The 14247-nt window shown below is 39.2% G+C and overlaps 2 protein-coding genes across 4 annotated transcripts in view; one reads left to right on the top strand and one right to left on the bottom strand.

Moving 5' to 3' along the window:
- Positions 1-9397, top strand: part of LOC116842767 (otoferlin-like) — a 43092-nt gene extending 33695 nt beyond the window's left edge. Inside the window, exons 15-27 of one of the 2 annotated variants that reach the window (XM_032812430.1) lie at positions 282-482; positions 891-1142; positions 3777-4084; positions 4164-4525; positions 4747-4932; positions 5050-5788; positions 6178-6348; positions 6863-7032; positions 7242-7560; positions 7739-7937; positions 8094-8312; positions 8490-8590; positions 8687-9397. In XM_032812430.1, the coding sequence (XP_032668321.1) occupies positions 282-482; positions 891-1142; positions 3777-4084; positions 4164-4525; positions 4747-4932; positions 5050-5788; positions 6178-6348; positions 6863-7032; positions 7242-7560; positions 7739-7937; positions 8094-8312; positions 8490-8590; positions 8687-8867 (3408 nt within the window). In that variant the 3' untranslated portion in view covers positions 8868-9397. The remainder of the gene's footprint in view (positions 1-281; positions 483-890; positions 1143-3776; positions 4085-4163; positions 4526-4746; positions 4933-5049; positions 5789-6177; positions 6349-6862; positions 7033-7241; positions 7561-7738; positions 7938-8093; positions 8313-8489; positions 8591-8686) is intronic. The other variant, XM_032812432.1, reaches the window with a different exon arrangement.
- LOC116842769 (guanine nucleotide-binding protein-like 1) lies at positions 9386-12477 on the bottom strand. 2 transcript variants are annotated; one of them, XM_032812435.1, is made up of 6 exons: positions 12351-12477; positions 12161-12280; positions 11654-11976; positions 10925-11570; positions 9921-10343; positions 9386-9713 (listed from the first exon to the last, which is right to left on the bottom strand). In XM_032812435.1, exons 2-6 carry the CDS (start codon positions 12255-12257, stop codon positions 9469-9471), a joined length of 1734 nt encoding a protein of 577 aa, XP_032668326.1. In that variant the 5' UTR covers positions 12258-12280; positions 12351-12477; the 3' UTR covers positions 9386-9468. The 2 variants fall into 2 exon arrangements, with proteins under 2 accessions (XP_032668326.1, XP_032668327.1); XM_032812436.1 differs by having other exon boundaries at positions 12336-12456.
- Positions 12478-14247: the final 1770 nt, after the last annotated feature.

Here is a 14247-nt window from a genome sequence, read left to right as displayed (position 1 = left end):
AACGATTGTGTTCGTTGTTGTTATTTACTCAGACATCCTAAAACATTCCTCAAGACATTTTGGACACGTTCAGAATGATTCTGGGACATTCTGTGCTGTCTGGGTAAGAAAAAAAAAATAAAGAAAATCGTTATTTGATTTAAGAAAAATAAAATCATTATTATGTCGTATTACTGAAAAGAAATGATTTGTAATGTTACTTTCCAATCAACTAACCGATTTATACTTTTGATTCGAATCGACAAACGATCTCGCGCTATTCGAGCGGTTTCTATGCACAGCTTCCAGGCAAGAAGAGATTCGGACCGGCGGGGTGGGCGATTCAGACTAAGCTGCAAGTTTACATGTGGCTAGGAATGCTGAAGCACAAGAAGTACTTCATCCAAGGCCTACCGAAGGGATATGAGGTCAGCAACGAGCTGAGAAACGTGGACAGACCACGCGCATTGCCACCTGCCGTAATCCACTACACTCAGAAACACGTGCGTATTCTTACGAGAAAGGGCTTTCGCACAGCAAGCTGCCGTAAACTTAAAACATAAACTTCAGCTGAGGATATTGCTTTAGTTTTGTGCACTCCATAAAAAAATAGATCTGGCAGTAAATTTGACCGTAAACTGTGAGACCTTTGTTACACTCAAACACTTTAATCACACGATTACTTTTTCACTAGACAAGGCAATCCTTAAGTAATACCTCGATTGATTTTTCACCTTAGATTTACTGATTAAACTAATCTACTGCTTACTCTATTAATTTCATTGTGTATCATAAGAACTCTATTTCTTTTTTATTCAAGTTTACAGTTGCGACAGTTTGTGTGCAAAAAATCTTAGCCGCGACCACGAATAAACGCATAATGTCAGCCACTATTTTTAATTGGTCGGTAGAAATTCCAATTGCGGGCCCACATGTACCAAGCGAGGTCGTTGATCGGCAGCGACGCGTCCGGCCTGTCCGATCCCTTCGCGAGGGTGATCTGCGGTGAGTTTTGTAAGTGCACCCAGGTGATCGACGAGACGCTCAGTCCGACATGGGACGAGCTGCTGTTGTTCGACGATATCCTGATTTACGGTACCGCCGAGGAGATTAAGAAGGACCCATCGTCCGTCGTCATCGAGTTGTTCGATCAGGACAAAGTGGTGAGTCGAGTTTGCGCTTTTCTTCCATTTCGTGTGCATCTTTGGTTCTCGACTTAGCGGCATCCTCTTCGCGTTATTATTATTGTTAATTAGTTTATTATTTATGTTAATTAATAATAATATTATCTTATTACTCTCACTTTCGAGAAAAAAATCCATCCAGAATCCGTCGAGACTAAGTACAGTGAGAGTTGTAAAATGGTTAGATACAATGAAGTGAGGGGCACGCCAAACTGTCCAACTTGAGAATTATTACGCAACAGTAATATAATTGAAACACTAAGTAATAATAACAAATAATAGTGATACTAATAATGATGTTAATAATAATAATAATTCATAGTATAATTACTCGCCAATAATATAATTCTCTCAAGAAATAATTACTCGTCAAGAAATCAGCAGTTTACTGAAGTCCGAACTTCATTGTATCTAAACCGTTTTGCAACCCACTATGGTACAACGAGACGTGTTAGGGATTGTACGTTTACTTTTGTTTTCAAACTCATCTACTTTGCCTGCCGAGATCAAGTAAAAGTACCGAATGACGCCACTGACCCGAATAACGCCACCTTAACTTGTTTTGTGCGCATAATAAAACACAGCTGATTAAAAGTGTCAAAGAATTGTCAGAAAACAAGAATTGTGAAAAAAAGTATATCAAATGGCTCCATCAAAATAAGTATATGAAAATATAACGTTATTTTCAATAGTCCCATCAATTCTATTTTAAAATAGAAAAGTTTTATATATATGAGAGAATATATTAATTTCATTCATTCATAGTATTTATTTATTAGTATTTATTAATATTTATTAGTATTTATTAGTATTTATTCATTAGTATTTATTTTTTAGTATTTATTTAATAGTATTATAATATTTATTAGTATATTTATAATATTTATTAGTATATTTATAATATTTATTAGTATTATAATATTTATTAGTATTTATTAGTATTTATTCATTAGTATTTATTTTTTAGTATTTATTTAATAGTATTATAATATTTATTAGTATATTTATAATATTTATTAGTATATTTATAATATTTATTAGTATTATAATATTTATTAGTATTTATTAGTATTTATTCATTAGTATTTATTTTTTAGTATTTATTTAATAGTATTATAATATTTATTAGTATATTTATAATATTTATTAGTATTATAATATTTATTAGTATTTATTAGTATTTATTCATTAGTATTTATTTTTTAGTATTTATTTGTGTTGTTTTATTTAGGTTTTAAATTATTTATGAATAATTATGTTGAATTAATAAATATATTTGAATAGATAACAGAAGTGTAAAAATTTCATTTTCTTTACTACAATTATCTATATTGAAAACAGATTAAATAAAGTGGCGTCATTTGGGAATATTAATGACGTAAATCAGGACATCCAATAATTTCAGTGGGCGTAATTCGGGACATTTACAGTTTACATTTAATTCTTGTGTACATATAAATAATTTTATTTATATTCAAGTTTATATGTTTTTTTGCTATATATATATTTTACAATATTAACATTAAATTTATAGTCTTACCTACAGTATCACTTTATTTTTTTTTAGATAATCTCTTAAAAATTAGTCTTTGCTTAGAGTGGCGTAATTCGGTACGTTTACCTTAGTAAAGCTCGAATAGCTCTTCGCGCAAATCGCGGGATGTATGGATGCGATGGCGTTGAATTGTGTTTGATTTCTTATCGGCGTCATGTTTGATTTTAATTGGAATTGTGATTGAGCGCGAATAGACGCTAATAGACGGCATTGCAACCTCTTTCATTTCATAATCGTTCTTTTTGCAGAGTCATGTTGTAACTATGGACATAATACTGCATGAGGTCTCTGCTTTGACAGTTTGTATACAACATATTGACATTTATACCGGATCGACGTTGATCTGTGCAGTTGATCGTACACGACGCGTGTCGTACACGACTCGACTACTCGCACTGGAGACACGCATGACACACACTTGGCCCAGCACCCGAATTTCTTAATGGCACTAAATTTCAATATTTTTCTCTCTATCTCTATCTATCTATTTCTCTCTTTCTCCCTCTAGACTCACGTGTGCATCATTACACTTTCTAATTATTTATCAAACGAAATTTTTTCATATCTACTTTACTTAGTATACATATATATCTAATTTTAAATTACTAAATTTATTACTGAATTTATGGCTAAATTTATGGCTTATTTATAGCTAAATTTATAGCTGAATTTACGGTTGAGTTTATGGCTCATTTACTTATTTACTTACTTATCGATTGACTTAAAGCATAACTTTATCTAAAATTCTTTCACTTTAGCTAAATTTTTCTCATAATGGCACTTTAATTGTGAACCTCATTTCTTGTATTTAAGTATTGTGTGACCAAAGGGATTTTACTCCAGAGTAAAAAATATCCACCTATTTATCCTACCTTGCATAATTTCGACCTTTAACGCTTCCTCATGATGCTATGGATATTTTGACCGTAAGCGAGTTCAGATCGATTGGATTTAAACGACACCGCGTCACGCTCTTTCCTCGCATCCTCATGAGATACACGGTCGAACAGCGACACTTGGTAACTGGTTCGCGCCGGAATTTCCATGTGACTTTTCAGGGAAAGTCGGAATACATTGGCCGGGCGGTCGCGCGGCCTCACGTCAAGCTTGCCTCCGAGTCCTACACTCCCCCGCAGTATCCGCCGTCCTTGGAATGGTACGAGGTAACGAGAGGAGCCTCGAGAGCGGGCGAACTTTTGGCGGTGTTCGAATTACTGGAATATCCATCCACAAAGGACTTCGGATTCCCTACTTTGCCGGATCCCAAGGACCCTAGCTGTGGATCTCAGATGTCGGGCTCCGGCCAAGATCAGGGACCAATTCTTCCGGTGCCCGTTGGGATCCGGCCAACTTTGTCGAAATACCGGTAACTTCGGCGATCCTCGCGAAAGTTAGAAGTGAGCGGGCCGGAGGGTCTCACGATCGTGCGTCACGGATGATTTCAGAATCGAGGTGCTCTTCTGGGGTTTGCGGGATCTGAAGCGAATTCATCTCCTAACGGTCGACAAGCCTCGCGTGGACGTCGAGTGTGCCGGTCACATTCTTTACTCGTCCGTGATCGCGAACGCGAAGAAGAATCCAAATTTCAACACGCCCATCAAGTTTCTGGAACTGGAACTTCCCGAGCAAGAGCTCTATCGACCGCCGTTGACGATAAGGGCGGTGGACTGTCGAAGTTTCGGCAGATACACTCTCGTCGGCACTCACACCATCAATTCGATTCACAAGTACATGTACTATCCTCTGACGAAGAGAGCGAAGGATGCTCAGGAGAGAAAGAAGAGCTTGTATCAGCTACAGTGTACAGGTAATTATGTAAACACCTTAAAAAAAAATATATATATATAAAATATTCTGTAATTGATAGAGAATATTCTGTCAATTAATTAGCAAAATATATAGAATATACTAAGAATACTGAATATAGAATATAGAATATAGAATATTCTATTAATGTTGAGTTTCGAGATTGCGCGCCTAAAGTTCACAGAGTTTTCCACCTCTTCAATTAAAAAACTTTCGATGCAGCCCTCGATCAGTCTAAGTCGAAATATCAACAAACGTCGTTACCGGAATCACTAACCGACTTGGAATCTAATAACGGCGACACCATCATCACCCTCGGATTCGAGCTAGGATGCGGACCTACAAAGAAGGACAAGACCGAGCAGAATTTACGCAGGAAGCAGAGCTTGGCCAACGACAACAGCATGGGTATGTGTGCGAAAGATATCCTCAATTATTTGTTTGATCAAACGACAGCAAAATATTTACTTGATTAAAATTGAGAGTGAACCAAATATACAGACCTTCAAGCCGCTGTATTTTCAGGCGATTTGAACATGTTAGAAGACGGCGACGGCTGCCAGGACTGGTGGACGAAGTACTTCGCGTCCGTGGAGGCGATGATCGAGGAGAACAAGGAGTTGCGCAAGGAGAAATCCATATTCCAAAACCAGGCGAACGGTACGCTGACGATGCTCTTAGACGAGGCCGTCGCGCAGGGCCATCTGCCTGCCGGCTCACCTGCCGAGAAGAGTCCCGGCATAAATACTACGAAGAAGCTGTTTGGCTTGAAATCAACGGCGAACGCGGCTAAGTTCGTCTCGAAGCTGAGCCCGAAGCACAGCGCGCGCAAGACCAGGAAGACTGCGCTCCTCAAGATTTACCCCAATGAGCTGGAGGCGCAGCCCGAGTTCGAGCAGTTCAAGGAGTGGCTGCACACCTTCGAGCTATATCGTGGCAAGAAGACCGGCGACGAGACCGAGGACGAGTCGAGAATCGTCGGTAGCTTCAAGGGCGCGCTGAAGGTGTACAAATGGCCCTTGCCCAAGGATCTGGTGGATCACACCGTCATGGGCTTCGATCCGCAGTACGGCTTCTTCCAAGGCGTTCCATCCAACGAGCCTATTCACGTCCTGGTGCGAGTGTATATCGTCAAAGCTAATGACTTGCACCCTTGCGACCTGAACGGAAAGGCCGATCCCTACGTGGTCTTACAATTGGGAGGCAAGAGGATCAGCGACAAAGAAAACTACGTGTCGAAGCAACTGAATCCTGTTTTTGGCAAGTACGTGTGCACTTCGTGTCTATATTATTAATAATATTATACATCACGTATACGTATACTCACATCATACCCTGCGCGATCATGTGACTTGTTTTCCTTAAATTAACTTTATTTAAGTCTGTTATGTATACATTGTTGCATTTATCTCGGCGAACATAGATTACTTTCTTCCCTTCTTCATTTTTTTTTTTTTTTTATTTAAATGTATTATCAAAGTATCAAAGATTGTTTTCCCCCATAAATAGATAAATAAATATACTTATGTTGCAATATCATAACAGATTTGAGGCTAATGTATTAACGTAGTCGATAATAAAAATTAATGTTACACCATTATATGTTTTAGTGACAAAGTATTTCATAAATTTGATCGCGCCAATATGCTTCAGGTGTTTCGAGATAGAGGCCACCTTTCCGCAAGACTCTCTGCTGACCGTACAGGTTCTCGACTGGGACTTGGTAGGAACGGACGATATGATCGGCGAAACCAAGATCGATCTGGAGAATCGTTTCTATAGTAGGCATCGCGCTACGTGCGGCCTTGCGAAGAAATACGACGAGTAAGTGTTGAGCGAGTAACAATTATTGCGACTTGCACCATGAATAAATTCCAGACCTCCACTACATACTTTGACGAGACGTGTCACGCGATTCGGTGATCTAGCAACGGCGATTTTCAAAGCCGCCGTCAGTAATTAGCATTTGCTTAAAACTGATGAATCTGCGTGTAGCGCGCGAAATATCACGTCGAGATTTATTTGTAACGAGCTTTGAAGCTAATGTGCCGGAATATTTTTGCAATGCTCACTCTGCTTTAATCTAACATGTATTTATGTTAAACTCTTTTTTTCCCCTTTCTTTTCAGGTCACGTTATCTCTAATACGTTACTTCTGCATTAACATTATTCGTCATTGCATACGCTTCGCACGATATATATCTATTAGGCAAAAATAATCGCGCAATGCCTCCTAGAGTACGTTTTCATGTCGACGTGTGCGGGATAAGCGAGTTAAATGCAAGAATGTAAATGAATTGCGATACGCGAGATCGATCACTTGTTATTTCCACTCCAGATCTGGCTACAACAAATGGAGGGACGCGATGAAACCGACACAGATACTTTCGAAATTGTGCAAGGATGGCAAAGTTGATGGACCGGTTTACTCTCATGGACGCGTCACAATCGGTAGGAAAACCTTTCCTCTCTCGAACGAGGAAATGGAATACTATGTGCATACGAAAGGTACTTTCACATCCAATTAACTATTACACAACATTACCAATCAGTTATAACATGATCTAATACACAATGATGATAACAATGTTTAATACCTAATGTCCCGTATCTAAGTGTGATTTGGACTCATTGTTGCAATTAAGCTGGTTATCGAAAAGATGGACTAGAATTATTTCGTCACACACATGAGTGATTTTCATTTATCACTTCTCCAGGAATGGAAGAGCATCTCGCGTTGGCGGTGCTTCACCAATGGAGCGCTTTCCCGCGAATAGGATGCGCGCTGGTGCCCGAACACGTGGAAACCCGACCGCTTTACAACCCCGAAAAGCCCGGGATTGAGCAAGGTAAACTGGAGATGTGGGTGGACATGTTTCCGATGGACATGCCCTCGCCCGGACCGTCTATCGAAATCTCGCCCAGGAAGCCAAAGAGTTACGAGTTGAGGGTTATTATATGGAACACGGACGATGTCGTGTTGGAGGACGACGCCTTCTTCACCGGCGAGAAGATGAGCGACATTTACGTAAAGGGGTAAGTTTCCCGTTTAGATTTTCGCGCAGAATTATTTAGAATTATTCTGATATATTGAAAAATATAAAAGACGTAAATATATGAGGAAGAAAAGAATATAAATAAATATAAAATATAATAATAAATATATTTATAAATAAAATATCTAAAAAAATATTCACGGTCGCATTCGCAATAGATGGCTGAAGGGGCCGGAGGATTGTCAATCCACCGATATCCATTATCGTTCATTGACGGGCGAAGGGAACTTCAACTGGCGCTTCACATATCCTTTCGATTACCTGGTGGCAGAAGAGAAGATCGTTATCAATCGGAAGGAGAGTCTGTTCAGCTGGGACGAGACCGAGTGCAAGATACCGGCGCGTTTGGAATTGCAGGTAAAAATCGCGCCTGCGAGCCAAGGTCTCGGTACAGTGTCGTAGAGTAAAATAGAACGGGTAGAACAGAATAGAGCGTTCGATTCTATTCTACTCGAAAGGTAGAAAGAGAAGATAAGGTAGAGCTGAATAGAACGAGTCTGATGCTACTTCAAGGTCTGGGACGCGGACCACTTCTCGGCGGATGATTTTCTGGGTGCGATCACCCTGGATCTCAATCGTTTCCCACGTGGAGCAAAGAACAGCAAACTGTGCTCGTTGAGCATGCTGAAGACTGACGGCTCTGTGCCAACGGTCAACATCTTCAAGCAGAAACGTGTAAAAGGCTGGTGGCCATTCTACGTGAAGAAGGAGAACGAAGATATGGAATTGACGGTGAGCTAAACGATTGCAACTAGACTATAATTTAGCGATAACTCGAGAGAGGTATCGAAATCTGCAGCATATTGAAGTTTCTTTAAACCACTCTGTGTTATGTAATTATGTTTGATTTAGTTTAAATGTGTTGGAAAGAGTAAATTTAACGCGTCAATTGTACATTTCGTCGCGCAGGGTAAGGTCGAGGCTGAGATACATTTGCTCACGAAAGAAGAGGCCGAGAAAAATCCTGCCGGTTACGGTAGGAACGAGCCGGATCCACTAGACAAGCCGAAGTCAGTATAATAGTCACAATAATAAAACCTGACTTTATTCGTGGTCTTTTATTATGCTCGATACATTCTTCATTGCTGTATTTCTCTGATTTATAGTCGGCCGGACGCATCTTTCATGTGGTTTCTCAACCCGCTGAAGTCTATCAAGTATATAGTTTGGCACAATTACAAGTGGGCTATATTGAAGGCTATAGTAGCGATCGGACTGATCGTACTTATGCTCTTATTCTTCTACGCTATACCGGGCTACTCCGTGAAGAAGATTCTAGGAGCTTAAATCGTCACATTCGTCGCAGCGTAGAATGTAATCGTTGTTTTCGGTCGGTGAGAAACAATCCGACGAGTCACGAAGATGTAGTCGTATTACTGTGCTGTTACGTTTCGCAATGTAGCTTATAGCTGAGAGGAAAGAAATCTTTACTCGATTAGCTCATAGTGGACCAACGTGAATACACCAGAATAGTCGCAGGCTAGGACCACATTGTAAATAACTCATGCACGGTGATTTTTTAGGAGAAGTAGACGGAAGAAAAAATGACGAAAAAAAAAAAAGAAAAATTAGCAGAGTAGCAGCTTACACAAGATGATCTATTTTTATTCATAATGTTCTGTCACATCGCAACGATTGTGTTTCGCGGGCGAAAACACAGGAAGACCACCCGACTATTCTCCATCATCATCGAATTGCTCATTGTACATTCAAAGAAAAAAAGAGTAAGATATATATATATCTATAAGAAACGCGCGGATAAACAAAACATCCGAGAAAGGTGTAACACAATAAAGCACTCCGTGTAACTAACGTCATCATTTATCTTTTATTAATTTATTAATTAGCTATTTCTTAACTTATTAATATAGCATTATTTAAATCTTTCCTATTCTGTAGACAACGCTGCAAACTTATTAGCTACGGGCGGTATATCGTTCTCGTCGCTGGACGATCCTGTGGAGTTATTCGCTACGCCTCTGGCAGCTTTTTTATGTCCCTGTTTGTCGTAGGTCTCTTCTTCATAGTCTGAAGAAGATATATACGTAGTTTGTGTGTCGCAATCGTCCATCACTTGATTCCTGGCTTGGATCCACCTCACTGTTTCAACGTCCCCGTGACTTTCCCATTGTTCTATAGTATAAGAACAGAATAAAAATTACTTGCTCTCCATACATATTTTAAGTAACAAATTTTCTTTTTTTTTTATTGTTATTGAAAGAGGGACTTTCCCATTAATAAATATTTACATAACCGTAAACGTAACGTGAAAAATCAAGAAAAAAATCATTTTATTCGTATGCTTAGAAGTGACTAATGAAGAAAGACAAGATGTAATACCTTTATGAATAGTCCAATTTGGTGGATATATGTATAGGCAAATCTTTCCCTCTAATGCCAATCGCAGGACCGAATTTGCCGCTCTGTAAGTGTCCAGTCTGGCTGTCCGGGCTGTCGTGAAGCTCCTCTTGAGAGCCCAACCGTCGCAGATATCCATAGCGGACCATGTATCGTCGTTTTCTGGATGCGGGATTCTCAACAGCTTCGGCAGATTCATTCTTTCAGCCAAAAACTTCACGGTAGTGTACGGTTCTCTGACCTGGGCGATCGGGTACGAGCCCATTAATATTTGCAATTGTTTGGGCACTACTGAAGGAAAGACTAAGCCGGGACAGTCGCACAGACACACAGTCTTCGTGAGATAAATAGTCTGAAAGTGCTTGGTATGGCCGGGCGTGCGAGACACGCTCACAACTTTCTTGCCTACAATTGAACAAAACGACGGAGTTTCGTTAAATTCGTATTCGTCAAATAAACATGGTTATTCTAAGATCTGTCCAGTAAATTGTAACAGGATCTTATTCCAGTTGAGAATCAAATAGCTATGTTTGACACTAAATACAGGCTGCAACTTAAACGTCTAAATTTGCAAAAACTATGTTGCTAAAAATTTTTGCCGACAGTTTGCCAACAGAAATATAATAGAAGCTTCTCACAGAGTACGATGACGGTAGAAATCGAGCAGCATCCGTCGTTCTGTAAGCATTTAAATGCAGTTAAAATTTTCAGGAATACTGACATATATTTATGCGTCTAGATACGTTTAATTTCTTTCTTTTACTTCGAACCTTATTGACAAAATATAATGAACATTACCGTAAATAAACATTCACCACAAAATTCCACAAGAAAAAGAAAAGTCTGCAGACTCTGCTGATAGATCAAATATTTAATGAGAATATAGATGGCTATGATCTACTATTTTAATCGAATCTGTTGACAATTTACTGCCGACATAACGTATAGGTTATTGCGAAGTGAAAAGTGATGAATTTTTTATGTACCCATTAGCGCGTTCATTAACGACGACTTCCCGACATTCGGTGTTCCGATGCATCCGATCGTCAAAACACCGTTCTTGTACTTTTCATGCTGAAAATAAGTGGTGTCTTCTTTCTCGATTGTCACGTTATCCTTACGATCTATGTCGTCAAGATCATACTCAGAATGCATTTCCTCCTGGATCTTGTCGTGCCAAGAGCTTAAGTCAACCTTGTCCGCGACAATATCCTTGCAGGCTTCCAATAACTTCTGCGCTCCTTCCGCGGCCATCTTTAACTTTCCTTTTCGGCGTCTCCTTTTTATACCTTCGTCATTGTCTATATTATCACGAAGATTGTAAGTAGGATACGATGTGAACATCAGGACATGCAATTTTGGATACTGATTATGGAAGTACTCCTTCCAAGCCACTACTAAAGCCGGTGGTGCCAAGTCAACCTTGTTCAACACCAGGATCATGTCTTTCTGCAGTTTGTTTGACACATAATCATATAAATAAGGAGGAAACATCAGGACGGGATAGCGAATATCAACAATAACCAGCAGAACATCTGACATCTCTAAGACCCTCCACAACTGCCGCCAAGTTTCCAAATTCAATTCGAAATAACTAAGGTCACCTAATTCTTTTATGCTATTTAAATATTCCTAAGCAGAAGAAAATTATTAGTCAACAATACATAGTAGAGATGAATTGAAATTTTGCTTAACATCAAACTGTGATCTCTTACTCTAAAGTATTTCTGTTCCCTCATCTCTAATTGATCCTTTGTCATATTAAAGTCCCATGGTGGCCGTTTAGGCATGTCAACTTCAGGTGGAAAATAATTGTCAGATACTTCTTGATCCCTAAGGCTCACCGGTTCAATGCTTTCTATGGCTTGTTCTTTGCGCTTTCGCAATTCTTCTTTGGTCTCTTGAAAAAACTGTAGTGTATACCTATTTCTGGATGACTTGCCATCCTTTGGTTGTTTATTTATTTTCTGCATTTCTCTTTCATATTCCATGCTACTAGCATTGCTAGAATAATTGTCATCATCCAAATCCTGGTTTGCTATTAACATAAATGTATATATCATTTCATATTAGCTGTGTTATATGACAACATATGTTATAATTTACTAATGACTACTCTGAACAGAAATGTTGAAGATAGTCTTTTTAAAGATCAGTTGCTGGAGATAACTAAAGTGATACTAAACTTATCAGGAGTCACTGATTTTTTAATAAATACCTACCAAGTAAGACTTGTTGATGTTGTCGCTGCTTTTTAGCTTGCATCTGCTGCTTCTTAGCTTTGCCACTGAATGGAGTTTTTCTTCTTCCCTGAGGCATGTTCTCGCAATTTTGTTGTAACTCTGAAAATATCTTTTTCGTGACTTTTCACAAAGTATCAATTGTAACTAATTCTACCTTATACTACATTACTTCAAATTTATCTTTCGTATCTTGTCGCAGTCTCTTATAGCGAATTCGGCAGCTTACACTAGTGCGCACTGAGTGTACGTTAAGGCTTGTTTACAGTACATTCTTATATTTAAGATCGTGTCTTAAATACATATTTAAAAACATTTTAGCTAATAAAATGATTCGTACGGGTGTTGTAAATATCACATTACGGTTAAAAATATTTGATAATTTATTTAAGACAATCTTTAAATATAATAACATACTATGAACAAGCCTTAATGCGTACTTAGTGCGCACTAGTGCAAGCAACCGATTCGCTATTATGTTGCGTTCGGAAACACACACTGTGTGCACACTACTAGACGATAACCGTTGGAGTGAGCGAAATACAAGAGTGAAATAAAAAGAGAGGGAGAGTACTCGAGTGACGTTTCCGAACACAGCCTTATAGCGTGTTCGACTGGGTTAAGGTGCCTTTACATGGAAGCATCGAGCGTCGAGTGTTAAAGCGGTAGCCAATCAACGTGCCACTTTCCGCAAAAACTACAAGTATACTTCTGGGACCTGATACGTTGATTGGCTAACGCTTTAACGCTCGACGCTCGACGCTCGGACGCTTCTATTTAAAGATACTTTAGGCGACAATTTCCCGAGAAGTGGAGAGGATAATATTGGTACTAAAGAAAATCTCTACGCGATATAATTTAATGATCTGTTCTTGCTGCACTGCTGAACTAATGCAAAAAGTTATAGTGAGAAGAAACTTGTCTCCCTTCAATTTATTGCACCAATTCAGTAGTGCAGTCACAAAGAACAGACCTTTAAATTATATCGTGTAGAGATTTTCCTTGGTACCAACATTATCCCTTCCACTTTTCGGGAAATTGTCGCCTAAGGGTGCTATTTCACGTGTCGTACGACAAGTTTTTCGGATACGTTTATTAGTTGGCGAATAGAGTATTTCTAGGTTCTCTGTTCGTGAACCAATGAACGTATCCAAAAACTTGTCGTACGACACGTGAATATCAGCCTAATGGCTCCTACACACAGGACGCGGTAATGCTTGTCGCGCGGCAGAAGTTCGCGCGACAGCCAATCAATATGCTGCTTTCCGTAATCTAACCTTCTAGCTCTTACGGAAAAATAATATATTGATTAATTGTCGCGTGGACTTCCACCGCGCGGCAAGCATTACCGTGTTCTATGTGCAAAAACTATAACCGTACAACTAGTCCTGGGGGTCGATTGTGTATCTGAAAACGGAGTGAAAATAACAAAAGTGAGTAAATTTACTAGAATATTTGTAACTTCATTGGCCAACGCCTAATGAATTTGATCACTTTTGTAATTTCACTCCGTTTCGAGATACATAATCGACCCCCTGGTTAATCGCTCCGAGAGCGATTAATGATGTCATAAGTCTCTACTAGCCAATCATAAAGCTACTTATAAATAGTTGTTCGACCAATAAACGTAGGCTGAATAATCCAGAGTGGGTTAACTCAGAGCCAGAACATGATATAAATGTCGATGGTTTGCACCTTAATGCAGGATTCACACCGCGTCCGATGTCCGATATATGACATCCGATATCCAATAGGAGAACAGCTTTCTAATAGAGAATTCAATTCTCCATTGGAAAGCTATTCTTTTATTGGATATCGGATATCGGACGCGGTGTAAATCCTCCATTACAGTGAATTTCGGAACGCACCTACAAGAAACAGACCAAAGGATAGAATGATACTCGCGGCGGCGCAATCACCAAGTGGAATTTACTTCTTGATGTATACAGTTGCGTTTGTAACCAACGCGATTTGCAAGGGTACGAAGGAATGTAGCGTTAACAGTGACAGGAGATGCGAAGGGATATACGCGTTACGCTCTTAACCTACCGGCATCAGCGCGATGGAGA

The sequence above is a fragment of the Odontomachus brunneus genome, unplaced genomic scaffold, assembly GCF_010583005.1.
Source record: "Odontomachus brunneus isolate Ranch 3 - 2012 unplaced genomic scaffold, Obru_v1 Obru_scaffold_027, whole genome shotgun sequence".
NCBI lineage: Eukaryota > Metazoa > Arthropoda > Insecta > Hymenoptera > Formicidae > Odontomachus > Odontomachus brunneus.
Note: the sequence above shows the minus strand (reverse complement) of the source record. Positions and strands in the feature narration are given on the sequence as shown.

What these genes read in the sequence shown, in the direction of transcription:
- LOC116842769 (XM_032812435.1), bottom strand. Translation starts at nt 12,257, where the DNA reads ATGCCTCAGGGAAGAAGAAAAACTCCATTCAGTGGCAAAGCTAAGAAG. An exon ending in ACATCAACAAGTCTTACTTG is followed by an intron (nt 11,977 to 12,160) that starts GTAGGTATTTAT and finishes TTATGTTAATAG; the next exon opens with CAAACCAGGATTTGGATGAT. An exon ending in GTTAATGAACGCGCTAATGG is followed by an intron (nt 10,344 to 10,924) that starts GTACATAAAAAA and finishes GTTCAATTGTAG; the next exon opens with GCAAGAAAGTTGTGAGCGTG.